Source organism: Clupea harengus, chromosome 13 (assembly GCF_900700415.2).
Source record: "Clupea harengus chromosome 13, Ch_v2.0.2, whole genome shotgun sequence".
Taxonomy (NCBI): domain Eukaryota; kingdom Metazoa; phylum Chordata; class Actinopteri; order Clupeiformes; family Clupeidae; genus Clupea; species Clupea harengus.
The window spans coordinates 13,872,012-13,888,272 of record NC_045164.1 but is presented as its reverse complement, the minus strand read 5'-3'; the positions used below and the strand labels follow the sequence as shown (position 1 = coordinate 13,888,272).

The following is a 16,261-nucleotide window of genomic DNA, read 5'->3' as shown; positions in this document are numbered from 1 at the left end:
CTGACGTCTTGCTAAAGAAAAAAACGCGCACGCACACACAGAGAGAGAGAGGTAGAGAAAGACTGTGCCACATAGGTTAAGTGATTGTTTGTGTACTTGAGCAGGAGATTCTTCTGATCCTTTTGTAACTGAAATGTGCTCTTGTGCTAATCCAGTAATAGTTCTGTTCACTTTTTGTTAAGCAGACTGTGTTGTTAACTATGCAGCAAATTGAATTGCCTTTATCTGGTTATATTTGCATTTTGTCTAATGTGATGATATTGTCTGTTTGAAGGCTTTTTTTGTGTGTTAAAACCAGAAAGCTCTGTTTATTTTTGGCTTGGGATAGCCTTCTGTTAATTTTGTACTATAGGCTTGACATAATCTGCAGAGGATAAAATAAAATCTGCCTCCAAATTAATTGCACTTTCATGGAGACCAAATCTAAGAAGTATCTGTACTCGGTATCGGCAAGTACACAAATAAAAATACTCGTACTCGTATCGGTTTGTAAAAAAGTGGTATCTGTGCATCCCTACCAGAGACCCTAACATTCTAACCCTAGTCTAATTAAAACATATATAAATAAATACAAATGAATATGATATTCATTGGATTACTGATTATTGTCAATCATTATTCATTCAGATTTTGAATCCTGACTTGCAACACCAGCCTTCAGTCCCCCTTTTCATGTCTTACGGACTTGAACACTAAATCATTGTTATAAAATCAGAATCAGAAACTTGTTAGTTTACTTGAATGAAGTAATTGTAAACTTCAACAACTGTGCAAGTGTAACAGAGTTGAAATGAACCTAACTTTAGATTAAGTGAATTCAAACTAAATTTGTATTTCACATACCATTGTAATCCAATGTTTTTTTGATGTTCTGTGTGAAACCTGGAAATGTCCCAAATACTATACTGCATTCACTAAGGTTCAATATGAGGCTGCGCGACTGCTTGTTTATTTTCTTTCACTTTAACGCATTTTGGGCGTTTGCGCTTCCCGTACCTTAGAGCTAGTCTATCCCTGTTTGAGGTAAGCAAGCTTTGGGAGCGCTCTGTGAATAATTTGATATTTTAATAAATGAACATGTTTTTACTTACTAACTATGGATTGTATATAAATGTATATAAGTTGCACTAATGGATGCTCTAACAAATTAACGATAGGAGGTGATTTGTAAAGGTTGTAACCAACATAAAGTATATTTTGGCGGCAACCACGCTGCACTATGCGTTAGGGTGAGCATTGTCCTGAGTTTGGTTTTGTGCTTTTTCAGACGTACGTAAGCAGTCGAGTTTGCAGTAAAGATTTTATGGATTATTTGTTTCTATTGTGAATGCAGGTATGTGGTTTGTACAAAATGTAAATGGTTAAGAACGTGTGTGTATATATATATTGCAAGTGTTCAAACTATACGATCATTCAGTGTGCTATGCCAGTGTTGTCTGTCTTTTTGTTTGGTTTATTTAGTCCTTTGGTTTGCACGAAGATTTACGAGCCGTGCATTCTGATTTCCATATAATTTAGAATGCTTTGCAACGCATGAGGTTAGCCAGTAAGGCAGTGTTTGCGCTACCCGTACCTTAGAGCTAGTCTATCCCTGTTTGAGACGTACGTAAGCAGTCGAGTTTGCAGTAAAGATTTTATGGATTATTTGTTTCTATTGTGAATGCAGACAATAAAAGCCACTGTGAAGAACCCCTGGTCCGATTCCCTGTCACTGATACACATGAGAGTGAGGGTCGTTACACAAGAAGGAGACTAATAAGAGAGGCCAGCAAGACACCTATGACTACTCTGAAGGAGTTTCAAGCTTCAGCAGCTGAGATTGGAGAAACTCTGCATACAACAACTGTTGCCCGGGTTCTTCACCAATCAAAGCTTTATGGAAGAGAGCCACTGATTGGTGAAGAACCCAGGCAACAGTTGTTGTATGCAGAGTCCGTCCCCTGACCTATACTTTTCAATAACCTTTTCTCTGAGTTGCTTGGAGTGATCTTTGGTCTTCATGGTGTAACAGTAGCCAGGAATACTGATTACTGAATACTGACCAGTGAATGGACCTTCCAGACACAGGTGTCGTTATACTACAATCACTTGAGACACATTCACTGCAGGGAGGTGCACAGGAATTTTGAAGGGCAGTTGCTCTGCCCTGGAAAAAAGGGGCAACATGTTAATTTTTGTCACCACCGCTGCCACGCCCCTGTCCCCTGGACGCATATTTTGCCTATATCATATTAAACTCTAACTAACCGCCGCTGCCACGCCCCCGTCCCCTGGACCAAATTTTGCCTATATTATTTTAAACTCTCACTAACCGCTGCCGCCACGCCCCCGTCCCCTGGACGCTTATTCCGCGATTGTTTTATCTAGGCATACATGAAGTTCTGCAGCCGTAATACTATTTAAAAATATATATATATTTCCTTCGGAGGGGCAACTTCAGTCGAGGAGGGCCAACGGGCAGTTGCCCGAGCAACCTTAGCCCCCTCCTGTGCACGTCCCTGCACTGCACACTGATCCCCATTTCACTAATTGTGAGGCTTCTAGCACCAATTGGCTGGACCTCTGTTGAATTAGGTCAGTCTATTTAAAGGGGGTGAATACTTATGCAATCACTTATTTTCATTACATATTTTTATTTAATTGACATAACTGTGTAGAAATCTGTTTTCACTTTGACATTAAAGAGGGCTTTTTTGTGATTTTTTTTGTCCATAAAGCCAACTTATATTGACCATGACTGATTTATAAAAGCAATAAAAGGGTAAAACATCCAAGGGGGTGAATACTTATGCAAGGCACTGTATGTGTTACGTGACGCAACCATTCTTAGTTGAATCCTCTTCATGTGGTGCTCAAGGTTAAACCAAGTAATATATATGTGTGTGTGTAATGATTTGCCTACACTGAAGGCCAGGGTAGACTGCCTGAACCTTCTGACCTTTGCTGTCAGGGGGTTTATTCTGCCCACAGCCGGTCCACTATGCTATCCCATTATGGTGTTTGTCAAGGATCCTATACTATATAGGGTTTTTTAAAAGGGAATTTAAAGTTTCCTGGCCCCCTTTCGACACTGTGTCAGCTGTTTCACTAGCTGGATATCCTCTCAACCGTGAGAGGCCAAAGAAACGAGTTACCCAGTCAGGAGGACCCTAGGGTCTGTGACAAGTGAGCCCAGCTGTGTTTTCCATTCCCAGTGTACCTTCACCAATGAACACGTGGTGGATACCCTTGTGGCCTTAAACCTGCTATCACCATCCCCCTTTCAGATCTTCAGCAGCTTTTACCGTCTTGTCCGCCAGATCCGAATTTGAGTTGTCTCTCAACTATTGTCTGCGGGTCCTTCCTTCAATACATTTATGAGCAGGTGGGAAGCGTCAACATACCCATCACCTCTCATGGGCCAGGAGAGCCAGGACTGCCTTAATGCTTTGGCCTGGTCCAACCCACTCTTCCAATTAGTTTCAACTCTGGCAAGGCACACAGTGCCTTCAGCAGCAGTCTGTCTGTCTGTCTGTGGTAAAGCAGGAGCATTACTGGGACAGTCACTCCTTGATCAGACAGGCCTGGGTCATCAGACACTGGCAAGAAGAAGTTTGGTCGTTGTGACCCCCAGCCCTGGTCTCCCTCTGGGTCTCCAGTTCCCATACAGGTGTACCCAGAGCCCCCAACAACCAGGGTTGGAAGATCACTCCATGGTGGTCTCTACCCCTCAGCTGGTGCTGCATGTCCACACACACTCACACATGCAACCTATACAGCCAGATTCAGTGTGCTGTGTGCAGTTGCATGACGGCCAAAAGTGTTACCAAATTGATGAAAAAACACCAGGCTGGAAGGCTTAACCTGTTTTTCTACTTTATGGGACAGAAGAATGCATTACAGTGGTAAATATTTTGTGGAAAATACAATTTATCTGACTCCATGAAATGATCAAATGACCTCCAATATTACCAAGCAGTATATAAGCTAGTGGCACATGAGTTAAATGGATGGTTCATGAATGAACAGTTTATTGCTACAATAATGGGTAAGCTTACATTTTACAAGTATCAACCAAACTGAATGTGAGGTGAAAACCAAATGGATAAGTACAACTGTAAATAATTACAATTGGATAAACAGATTGTATGCCAATTAAACCAAATACACTTGATAAACCATGAATTAATCAAATGTAGAGAAATTAAACCCGACCAGAATGAGTGAATGAGATGAAAGAGATGAGATGGGGTGAGATAGAGAGGACGTGAAGAGCGAGAGAGAAGAAGAAGAATGTTTGAGAGAGAGTCAGAGCCCAAATATCTTTAAACGGTCAGTCAGATACCATAATCTCCATTTCCATACATTTCCACAAAGTAATCCAATGGTATTGACCTGTTTTAAGGCCATGCCCTTTGGCTCATGTAACCCTGTGGTTGGCTGTTTGCAGCGGAATAGTGCAGAGGTATCCTGGTGGCTGGGGAGGGTTATTCTTCACAATGGTGTGCAACATGGAAGAGAGCGTCGCTTCACATGATGTTTCCCCTGCATCTCTCAGACAGTGAACCAGTTTAAGTATCCTAAAAGGAAGAAGGGGTGTCATCTAATAGCCCCAACCCTAAATAAAGTGTTATCAGGCAGCTGCGGGAAATTGAAAACATTTCTGTTTGTCGGTCATTATCCAAAAATAAATCCCTTCAGGACGAAACAACACCACTCCGCTGCGCGTCGGGGTGCTGTTCGCCCCGTCGGGATTTATTTTTGGATAATGACCTCCGGACAATAGCCTACATTATCCCTTACATATACATATATATATATTAGGGATGTCAAAGTTAACGCGTTAATCTATGATATTATTTTGGCCGAGATTAATGCAATAATATATTTTAACGCAGTTAACGCAACTGTTTACTTCCGGTGTGCGTTGACCCCTGACACGAAAACGCCGGGTGCCTGCCCTGCACTCAATTAGGAGAGACCGAGATGGCAGTCGAAGATGGAGAGCGCCAAGGGATTGTTGGGCGGAAAGTTTCTGTTTAAGAGGCAAAATGACAGAACAATCGACAAAACTAAAGTTGTATGTAGCATTTGTCAAGCTGAATTTAGCTATCACAGAAGCAGCTCGTCTTTAAGTTATCACCTTAATGCAAAGCACCCGACAGAAAGCAGTCCCAGGTTAGATGGTCGCTGTCGGTAGGAAAACTGTATGATCAGGGAAAGTGTATTAAAACCGGATGTCGTCACTTCAAGCCGGTCTCTGGTTGGATAAAGCTTTTCAGCAGAAATGGACAAGGACCTTTGATTTATTCTGTAGGAACCATGCCGATGCCTGACTTTTAATATTGTGTGACGTTGTTGAAGTTCAAGTTCAACATTAATAGCGATTGAATTACCCTTGTGTCGTGTAATCGCTAGCAGTAAATAAACGTTAATAACTTGAATGACTGATTAAGGATATATGTTACACATCACAAACACATGTAATCGATGGGTTTTGGGGGAAATGAGGTAATTGGTTAGCTTAAATTGCAGTATCTTAGGCGAGCTAATTGACCTGGCTAGCTATAGCGGAATTAACAGTGCTAGCTTTGTGTTTGGTCATATAGCTTCGTAAAAGTTCGGTTAACAAGTCACTTGTGTGTTTAGTTGTATGACTTCGTAAAAGTTCGGTTAACAAGTCAATTGAGCATTAAGCCACCTGACTATAATGGGTCTATTCATATTAGCATGCTAACGTTAGACTTATTAGCAGCGAGGCTAGCTAGCTACTATGTGTTCCAATGGATTGTTGGTCTAAGCGTTAGCTTCAGTTAAGTCCTACAATAGGACAATACTCTGCAACATTCGTGTACCACATGGACAACTAACCGAGTCAATGTAGACATAGGTTAACAAGTCACTTGTGTGTTTAGTTGTATGACTTCGTAAAAGTTCGGTTAACAAGTCAATTGAGCATTAAGCCACCTGACTATAATGGGTCTATTCATATCAGCATGCTAACATTAGACTTATTAGCAGCGAGGCTAGCTAGCTACTATGTGTTCCAATGGATTGTTGGTCTAAGCGTTAGCTTCAGTTAAGACCTACGTGTACCACATGAACAACTAAACGAGTCAATGTAGACATATACAAAGTTGTGTAGATAGCTTTATTCACATAAGCCGTATAACTTCACAAAAATAATAATAATTTAAAGAAAACCGATAGTTTGCATGCCAGGCGATCAACACAACTTCTCAACTAAAAAGTAAAGGTCCTTGTCCATTTCTGCTGAAAAGCTTTATCCAACCAGAGACCGGCTTAAAGTGACGACATCCGGTTTTAATACACTTTCCCTGATCATACAGTTTTCCTACCGACAGTCGCCAACCCACACTCCACGACTTCTCAAGGAAAATAACTAGAACAGTCCGTGAAAAGGTTACCAACGCTGCAGCAGTTTGGGTTGCCGGTCACTGTCAGACCATCAACATAGTTGAAGACGGTGGGCTGGCTGAGGTGTTCCGAATTGCTTCAGGGGACAATTCTTACGATTTACCGTCGAGGGGCACAATTGTGTCTCGCATACATTCCTTGTATGACGGCGAGAGCACGAAAAAAAATACCATTAAACAACAGTGTCTATAATACACGCTGTCCGAAGTGATTACTCGTTAATTTATAAGACTTAGTCTTTAGAAGAAAAACAAACTTTTAATCGTGATTAATGATTTTCAATCTATTGACAGCCCTAATATATATATATATATATAATATATATTATATATATAATAAATATTATATATTTATATATATATAAAATAAAATGCAGTTCAAAAATCAATCCACTGTGATGTACTAAGTTGACAGCACACAGCCAAAGAACCAGAATGCTATATGAGCAGATTAACTTGATTTATTTTATTATGGACAGTGAAATAACTTCTCATTTTAGGCAGAACAGGGCCAATCTCATTTTATTCTCATAATTCACTCCAAATATTACAAACTCATAAAAAAAAATCAGGAGAAAAAACAGAAAGCAAACAGAACAGAACATTTCCCATTAATACTGGAGAGTAAGTCTCCACTTAAAGGAGCTTACACGTCACCACACTGGCTTATTAAAATAACACACTTTTAAATAAACGATAACCTATTTGTCTGTTGAAAAGCTCAAAGCTGTGACTTTATTGCTGAAGCATTCCAGTGTGAATCCCTCCATTTGGTTGGGCTCCGAGGGAGCGAGTAAGATCTGGGGTGCTTGAGAGCTCCGATTGTTGGGCCAATCTGAAAATATACAAATGAATCATTTTCAGCATCACATACTGACCACGGAGATGCAAAGGAGGAACTTTCTGCACAGCCAAACGCGATTAATCTTAGATGTATAATACCTTGTTTCTTCAATGTCCTCAATGAATTCAGGCAGACAAACATCTCGTGTCTCAGGGAGAAGACATGCCACAAGTCCGGCCACGATGGCAACGGAACAGAACACCACATCTGGGAGGAGCTTCCACACATCCTCCAATAAGATTATTAGAGGTGCAATAGCCACACCCATCCGAGCAATGAAGGAGGTGTATCCAATACCATTCTGTCTACATTGTCCAACAAAGCATGGATATTTCACAGTTGAGTGTAACCAACAAAATCCGATCAATTTCAAACAAACAGCTTAAAAACATAGAAGAGTTTTAGTACTGTAACATTTAGTCACAGGACTAACTTTATGTAATTAATACACACACACAAAACAAACAACCCCCCCTATACCTTACCTGACTACAGTAGGGTACAGTTCAGTTGTGTACAAGAACATTATAGTGAAGGACGCTTCAGACAGACCTTTTCCAAGCACACCCACAACAGTGCGGAAAACCCACATACCTGCAGAGAGAATAAACATCAGCCCAACCATACACATGTGATGCTAATTAAAGCGGCGCATGAAAGAGCAGTGCACCCATACCTAAAGGCACAAACATGTTAACGATGAGGCAGACACCCGTCAGAAGTAGGGTCCACACCTGACCGGGCCTCCGTCCAATTTTATTGAGAAAGTAGTAGACACCAATCTTCCCAGGCATTTCAATGAAGGCGTAGATGAATTGCGTCAGGTAGATGTTCAGGCCAAAACCAGTCACATTGAGACTGATCCCATAATAGGTAAAAGCCACACCAAACCTGTGGGAGCGCATACGGAGGTTTTGAAAAAATGAACAGATACAAACCTCCCATTGACTGACTCCTAAATACTGTTACTACTAATACTATGTGTTTATGATCATTATCTGGATGCGCATGATGCTACTAAGGTATGTGTATGGAAATGCCATCCCATTAGCGACTTGCAGCAAAAGGAGTTTCACCACACGATTCCAGTGCATATGGCCAGTTTACGGATGTTTGGAGTTCTCAGCAGGTCAACAACGGTATACTTTCGGTCCGCCGTCACTGCATTGGCCAATGTCTGAAACAAACACCCTGCTCATTATTTCAGCCATCTACCACTAGGGGGCCTCATGATAAAATGATGAGCCAAAAAGCCCATCCAACACACTTTTAATTTGGAATGATGAAATGATCACCATATGAAATGATCACCTTTTCTAGCCATAATGAACATATTAAAATGCAAAAATATAAACGCGAAGATTAAAACCAATCATACTGGGCTTACACACCATTCTGTGACAATTTCTGTCAAAGGCCCACTGACAAGAGGCTAAAATAGGCAAACTATATTGGCACTAATGTTTCAGTGAGGCAACTGACTAAGTACATGACTGGTGGTTATCCAGGACACAATCTACAACTGTTGCTTCTTTAACCACCAATCACTTAAATTACACTACATTTTGTTAGTAGTCAGAGAAAACAATGGTAAAGAAACAGTAGATCAAAACTAAATCACATAAGAAAGAACAGTCAAACTTCTAACCACAAGCATATCACTACACAAACTACACAGCTGGTATTCCCTAATATTAGGCACTCTTGTGTTTGCCTCATTTTGTTCATGGTTCTCTTCTGTAATACTGTTAATAACACAGAGAACATTAAACAATGGAGCGATAAAAGGAACTTGACAAACTAGTCAGCTGAATACACAGGTCCAGAACCTAAGAGCAGGCCTTACACAGGTGAATCCCGTTGTCTTTTGTCATTGTACATAAACATATTTGGACAAAAGTTTCCCAATGTAAACCCTGCACCCTAATATTATCAACATCCGTTTACCACTAGGGGCCCTCGTAAGCACACAAATGATCAGCCAACACATCAGTTAATATCCAGATGGGCACAAACCCCTGCAGTAATAACGAGACAGAGACCAATGAAGACATGTTCAAAGAGTGCAACATTCTGAGATCCGTTTAGCATTAGGACTACAAGCTGGACTAATGCATTTACATTATTACTACCTGGCATGGTCATTTTACTACAGGAAAATAAATAACTGGTGTCATTAACCAGAATATAATTCCCTGTGCTCTGTACTCTACCTCTGGTGTCATTAACCAGAATATATTTCCCTGTGCTCTGTACTCTACCTCTGGTGTGAAGTCAGCTTTGCATTTGTTCATCTCAGCACATCTCCGCAGACACACACAGGCCTCTTCTGCCTTCCCATTGGCGATCAGCCAGCGGGCAGATTCTGGAAGCCACCTTTCGACAAGAAGCATTGTGACAAATGAGTGGGTAAAAGCAGATGGTTAATTACACTACAAGACAAATTAGCACACCCTGGCGGGTTAAAACTAGGAATAAAAGTAATAACTGACATTTGAAAAGCTATTAACAGCCTGTTTGTTTTATGCTTGCAGAACTGCTGAACCTACCACCACAGAATGACGGACAAGACGAGAGGTGATGTAACCGCGATGATAAGCCAGCGCCAATCATTCACCAGCCACGCCACCCCTGAAAGCAACAGGTTCCCTATGGTCCAATCCAGACTCACTATGATCCCGGCAAACGTCCTGTGCTCAACGTCAAACCACTCCACACCTGCCGGCACACAAATAACACTTTAAACAAGACTCAATCAGGCTGTGACCACTGACTACGCCAGTGGAAGGATCGCGCGCTCCCGGGTCTGGACTCACTGAGCACGATGGAGATGATGCTGATCCCAGTGATGGTGAAGCCAGTGAGGAAGCGCATGACCATGAACATCACGTAGGAATTGGAGAGCGCACTGATCACGGAAAAGAGTATGGTCAAGAGGTAGGACACCATTAGCAAAGGTTTCCGGCCAAACCTGCAATCAGACAAATGCACACACGCCATGTCAGGATGCACATAAAGAGTAGAAATGCTAATTGATGGTGAATGGCTAATGTGTATGTCTACATGTGGGCCAGTTTAACTAACCTGTCACTGAGGACACCAAAGACTGGGGCTCCAATCATGACGCCGATGAAAAAGATGGTGGCGGTGGCTTTGCTCATCCCCTTGTTCTTGCATACCAGATCCCACTGAAAGAAAGATTGAGGGTAAATTATGCCATTTTGTACAAGAAACAAAAACTGAGAAAGAGACAATAGAAACAAAGATGACATGGTTGTTGTTTTGTACCTCTGTAACCAGGGTGCTTTTGAAAGTGCTGTTGTCAAACGCCCATCCATTCTGACATGGTTTTGTACGAAGGTCAGTGGTGTTGGAAGAGTTGAACAGCAGGTTGAACTGGGGCTCTGAGTACATAACACAGCAAGAGGGTGTCCCGTCTGCCTCTGCTGGTATACTGACGATCAGCTTCTGCGCAAGAGTCAGATTCCTAGGGACATCCTCTTTAAACCAGTCATCGATTGCACAATGGTGAGATGGCATCGCCGCTATGAAGATATTCAACAGGAAGTGGGCCGGTAGGGTGATGCGTGATACACACTGGATAAGAACGATCATGATCTGGAACTTTCCAAACCCGTTGATCTCGGAGAGAATGCTCTCAAACTTCATGGTGTCGGCTCGGTGATAGCTGATGTGTTGTATTGGTCAAGGAGGGCGTTGACACGACCTCTACACAAACTCTTGCTTTGACTAACAGCCTCTTCCCTTTTCTAGGTATCTGTCAGAAAGAGTGAAAAGGGTATAGTTTATGACAAATAGAATCCTATACGAGTCTCATACTGCTGTACAAGAGACGTGACGCCTCATTCTCCACTGTAGACAATGATATGGTTATAGTTTATATGATCAGCTTTAATCAATTTTCAGATGTCAAAGTGGTGACTGCTCCTAAGACAACCTACCAGGATCTTTTTGTCTAATAACCACTTAAAATCAAGTAAATAGCCAAAAGGTCCAAATCAGACTACAAAAAGATAGTATGCACCATACCATAGGCCTAATAGTGTGTTAAATGCCGACACTTGTTGCACTACAAAGAATATTGGTTCACAGTCAGATGTCTGGTTTCATTTAAAATGTTATGTCGAGTAAGAACTTATATATAGGGCCTTTATTGTAGGCCTATGTATAGCGTATGTGTACTCAAATTATACAGGAATGTTTTGTATATCTTGTGCCAAGAATTCTACAACACTAACATGCAAGATGCTGGCAACAACACTTGGCTAAATCCTTTTAGTGAAACGAAAAAAGAAAAAGAACACTCATCATTGATATGTGTTTGCTCTCTACAACCTCTGGGTCAAGAGCTCACTCTGACTGATGTCGGAGTTCCTTGTGACCCAGAACCACAACACTGACTTTACAAGGGTTTACTGGTATTATGCTCCTTCATGTTATGGGTGGTGCTCTTTTATCTTTACCTCTCTATCACAGAGAAGTGGCGCATTCTGAACTGCACAGAATCACTTCCCAAAAAGACACAGCTGTCTCTTTAATCCACTGGTCTAACAATGAGGAAGAGAGAGAGAGAAAATGTGCATTCAATATCACATTATAAACGCCAAACAAGACAGAAGCCATCTGTAAGTAAATCACTAAAATGTACACTGACTGTACACTAATCTACCGTGAGTGTTTGCTGATCAGTGTCTCACCTCTAGATATATCCCGGTACCGAGACAAGATCCTGCGTCAGGCCTACAGGGACCAGTTTCCCTCAATAGGTAGTCCACAGAGTTTGACAGAAAGTTGAACGGCAGCATGTGTGGGGTCGATTTTCACCCCGGGCACTTTGATATTAGAACTGATGCTTTGAGCTGCCGGAGCCCCTCCAAACCTAAAGCTGAGAGACCAAAAACGTCAAGAAGATGCCTCTGTACAATCCGGTTGTATCAAAATGTTGACTAAATACATAGCATTCGTATTGTTACAGCATTATAATTATGCTCTAGCTTATTAAGATACGAGGACAGCCTTCACTTAGGCTAACGTGACTCATAAATCATCCAAACGGTATTGTCTAACCATGGTAATAGTATTCCAAAAAATTGCTGTATAGCCTTAATGCAGGATACCAGACAAAATGGCAGCACCATGAGGCCAAGTTGGCTAAATTATTCAACTGCTACTTGGTGGTAGAACGATGCCAAATACGCCAAAGGGTTTTCCCCGGCACAAAAAGAAACAAGGATGGCACGTGTACCGTTAGCCCCCTTAGGCGTGTAGGCTATCCTTACAAACTGAATGATGCTCACTGACGGGTTTTCATGCTAATCATTTAATATTATGAAAGTCTTAGCACGCAGTTAACGTTACTTCCTCGCCGGTTTGCGATGCCTTTTCAAGGAAATACCCTTTTCGAGATACTGAAGCAAGTTCCACACACCACTATGATACGAACTTGCCAAATTGAGGAAAGTGTTAATTACCGTTAAATATCTACTCGTACGTTAGTCAAATCTACTTACGTGGGTACAAAAGAAAAGACTGCCTTGTATTCGGAGACATAGGCTTTATGTAGGCGCCCACTCTTCTACTCAGTTCTGTCGCACTCGCCACTCGCTGAAATGTGTATGCGACCTCACGCTTGTAATTGTTTGATGGCCAAGCTTAGATCCCGGATGCACGCCGCTTCCTCAACAAAAGAATCCGTAGACAACGGGGTCGTAATTAAATATGAGTAAATCCATGGACGATGAATGTTTGTAGTACCTAGGCAATTAACATTTTACAAATTCCTTACATCTGTGTCTAATCATATTTTTGAATTCGTCGCATCCTGAATGAGTTAAGTATCAGCCACGCGGAGTTCAAGGCTTTGACGTGTCAAGTAGCCTACAAGGAACCACTAACAACTTGACCGTTATCAACACCTGACATGGTAATGATAGGAAGAAAAGTAGGCTATGCCACATTGTAAAGCAAAACATAAAGACACTATCCACTTCCTAAATTGTGTATCTGAGAACAACTAATGTAAGCAAACAAACACATAAAAACTTTTAGCGACACTAATATCTAAGTTTGATTCAATGCTCTTCCAAAGGCTGAATCCATTTAAGTTACTATGATAGTCGTGCAATTAGCCAGACGTGTCTAAAGAAAAACACCATTCGTACATGGGCCATATCGTTTAATGGTGTGGCTCTGCACTCGTATGACCTCATATCCCAGCTGCTACGTAGCCTACCTGCTTAATAGCTCCGAATAAAGTCCACAGCATTCTCACACTCTGATGCCTTTCGAGTGAAACAGATGATGGCTATCAGTTTGTCTGTGGACATCTTCCTGACTTATAGCCTTCATTCAACTTGACTGGTAGGCTAAATTCCAAAAATAGACCAATTTTGTAAGGAATGCTCTGCGTTTGGTAACTCCCCTAACCGAAGCTGTTTGTTAATTCCAGTTGCCTAAATTATCTTTTTCTCAAAAAGAATTCAAAGAATCTCACCGTGGGCTTATTTTAAATATGGTCAGGCATCTATGATCAGGGTATTTTGTCATCCAATCAGCAACATTTAAAACTTTGGTTGCGTTGCATGACATAATGGCCTACTGGCGTATTTTGATTGGGTACCTGGAGAAAAATATACTGATGTCTAAAATGCATCAAATCATTCTCTTTCAAATGATAGGATTCCTCTTCCGCCACTTCCATATGGCCCACCATGCTATGCCAAATTCTAGTGAATGGTCATTAAAAATTTTAGGTGGCACACAAAGGGACTCAACATGAACCCACAGCAACCCCTACACACTTGGTGCAACCACAGTAAACAGTACAGTTACGTATTCAATGTGTATAGGATGAATAATCTTTGGCTACAAGTATAAAAGAAACATACGAAACATCCAAACACTCCGAGAATATAAACATACCTGGCTGCTCAGAAGATGACTATGTTACACTCCTACAGGCTGCAGAGTGGATATAAAGTGTTTTTGTAAGAAAAGACACAGGACAACTTGCTGCTTTCATCAGGTCAGTATAGCTGTAATGATATTAACACATAGCTTTATCAAAGACAAATCAAAGACAAACAATAAATGTCCTTCTTTTAAACAATCCATTTTCCATAAAGTAATTCACTTTCGAAAGTCCCTTTTGTGATGTAATTATCATACTCATTGACTGTACAAAATATAACATTACCAGAATTCAGAACAGGCATCACTGCCTTATTACACATCATTAATACTGAACACATTTAATACAAAATACATTCAACAAATATCACAGTTCAAAAACAATATCTCAATAATGCATCTTCAAGGAACTACATTCGAAACAATGCAGAATCCTGTTGAATGTGTGTGTGCTTGGTACAGTGTGCTTGGTACAATGAACTCATGTTGTTCTAGTTGCTGTATTCATGTCCAATTACCACAACTACACACAGAGAGTGTGGGAGGCTCTAACTAGAGAATACTCCGAGTTCTTTGACTATCTTCCCCTTAAGTACCCATTTAGTCCTATATCTGGTATAATAATTAACCACATGGACAGTGGTTTCTCGTTGTTAAGTTCTCTTCCACTCTATCGATGTTGATGTGGAGTGTGTTTCCGTCATCCATTCTTAACTAATAAAAGGTCACAAGTAGAAACGTACATTAAGAGTTGTTTATTAGCTTACTAAACTTAATCTCACAGTACCGGCAGAGCATCAGTATCTGTGGCAGGCTCAAACCGTTCTGATAACGTAGGAAACCAACAGGGGTTCTTATAGATTTAGCAGGGGTCAAATGAAGTGTCCCATAACACATAAATCGGACATAATTGAAACAAATAAGAATACAAATCAGCAACATAAAATAATACAAATAACAATGCATGAGAACACTTAATTCAACACTCGTGATGAGGATCACACATTAAAACAGACAAATGGAGGGGGTTCTCATCCAAAAAGGGGTGTGCCCCCTCCAGAGAGAGATTACCTTACAACTCACAGAGACCAGAATTCTCATGTCTCTGAAATACATGTTAAGACTAATCTATGCAGCTGTAGGACTGAGACCACTCCACCACACAGACTGAGACCATTCAAATAAGCCCAAACATGTCAAAGAAATAATTTCCCAATCCAATATCTCACTCTTAAATTTATTTCCCCGTCCCTAGTTTCACCCTGACATGGAAAAGCACAGGGAGAAAGACAGAGACAGAGGATAGAGAGTCTCAGCAGGAGGGTGGGAAGATCAACAACTGGTGCAGAGCATTCCTGGAATGTTTGTTAGGGGCACCATAAACCAACACCTAACCCTAACCACACCTAACCTTGTTTCTGAATTTTCATCCACTCTTCCTTGCAGATCATTTCCAAGTTTAACGTGCACACATGAAGACTTACCCACAGATTTTCAATCCTGTTTTAAGATTTGGGACTGCAGGACATCTTGCTGTCTCTACTGCTCTGACGTCTCCATGCAATAACTATCTATAACTATAGATTTTCTCACCCACACAATTATTATATACAGTACATGTCCATGGTTTGTATATAATACCACTCGCAATTTTTATGTTGTAAATTACTTTCAGGAAATTTTGACGGCAAATGATATAAACGTGATTGACATGGCAGATTCAAAAGGCAGAAAAAAGCTGATCAATTTGGGTGGGCGGAGCAAAAATGTGCCCTCTAGAGCCGGCCTTGGTGTCCAACCTCCATCCACGGAGACCTACGATTCTGTCCCACTCATCCCAACGCTATCTCTCATTCACTCCCTCATTCACTCATTTTGGGCTTCATTTTAGCTTATTTTACTCTCATACATTCAGGCTTATTTCGGTTAATCTGATAGTCAACCTGTTTGTATAGGTACTTTTTACAGTGCATGAAATGCCCTGTATTGTTATTCCTAGGCTTCTTATACTTCTTCTTCTTCTTACCGACTTCTGCGATTAATTCAGCTCGAACCGCTTAACGTAGAAACT

General features: G+C 41.0%; 1 protein-coding gene and 1 long non-coding RNA gene across 7 annotated transcripts; one reads left to right on the top strand and one right to left on the bottom strand.

Annotated features, from left to right (window-relative positions):
• The first annotated feature begins 849 nt into the window (after nt 1–849).
• Nucleotides 850–1,716, top strand: LOC116223160. Of its 2 annotated transcripts, XR_004164937.2 has the most exons (3): nt 850–1,023; nt 1,268–1,333; nt 1,667–1,716. It is a non-coding gene; the product is annotated as an uncharacterized LOC116223160 (long non-coding RNA). The 2 variants fall into 2 exon arrangements; XR_006152734.1 differs by having other exon boundaries at nt 1,268–1,689.
• Nucleotides 1,717–6,867: 5,151 nt separating this feature from the next.
• LOC105906115 (solute carrier family 22 member 7-like) lies at nt 6,868–13,537 on the bottom strand. Of its 5 annotated transcripts, none has more exons than XM_031578753.2 (13): nt 13,514–13,537; nt 11,979–12,166; nt 11,745–11,828; nt 10,549–11,038; nt 10,345–10,448; nt 10,077–10,231; nt 9,810–9,978; nt 9,522–9,636; nt 8,337–8,437; nt 7,937–8,151; nt 7,746–7,854; nt 7,359–7,565; nt 6,868–7,251 (listed from the first exon to the last, which is right to left on the bottom strand). In XM_031578753.2, the coding sequence occupies exons 4-13, from the start codon at nt 10,927–10,929 to the stop codon at nt 7,152–7,154; spliced, it is 1,656 nt and encodes a 551-aa protein (XP_031434613.1). In that variant the 5' UTR covers nt 10,930–11,038; nt 11,745–11,828; nt 11,979–12,166; nt 13,514–13,537; the 3' UTR covers nt 6,868–7,151. The 5 variants fall into 5 exon arrangements, with proteins under 5 accessions (XP_031434613.1, XP_031434612.1, XP_031434614.1 ...); XM_031578752.2 differs by lacking the exon at nt 13,514–13,537 and adding an exon at nt 12,792–13,144; XM_031578754.2 differs by lacking the exon at nt 13,514–13,537 and adding an exon at nt 12,792–13,144 and having other exon boundaries at nt 11,745–11,823.
• Nucleotides 13,538–16,261: the final 2,724 nt, after the last annotated feature.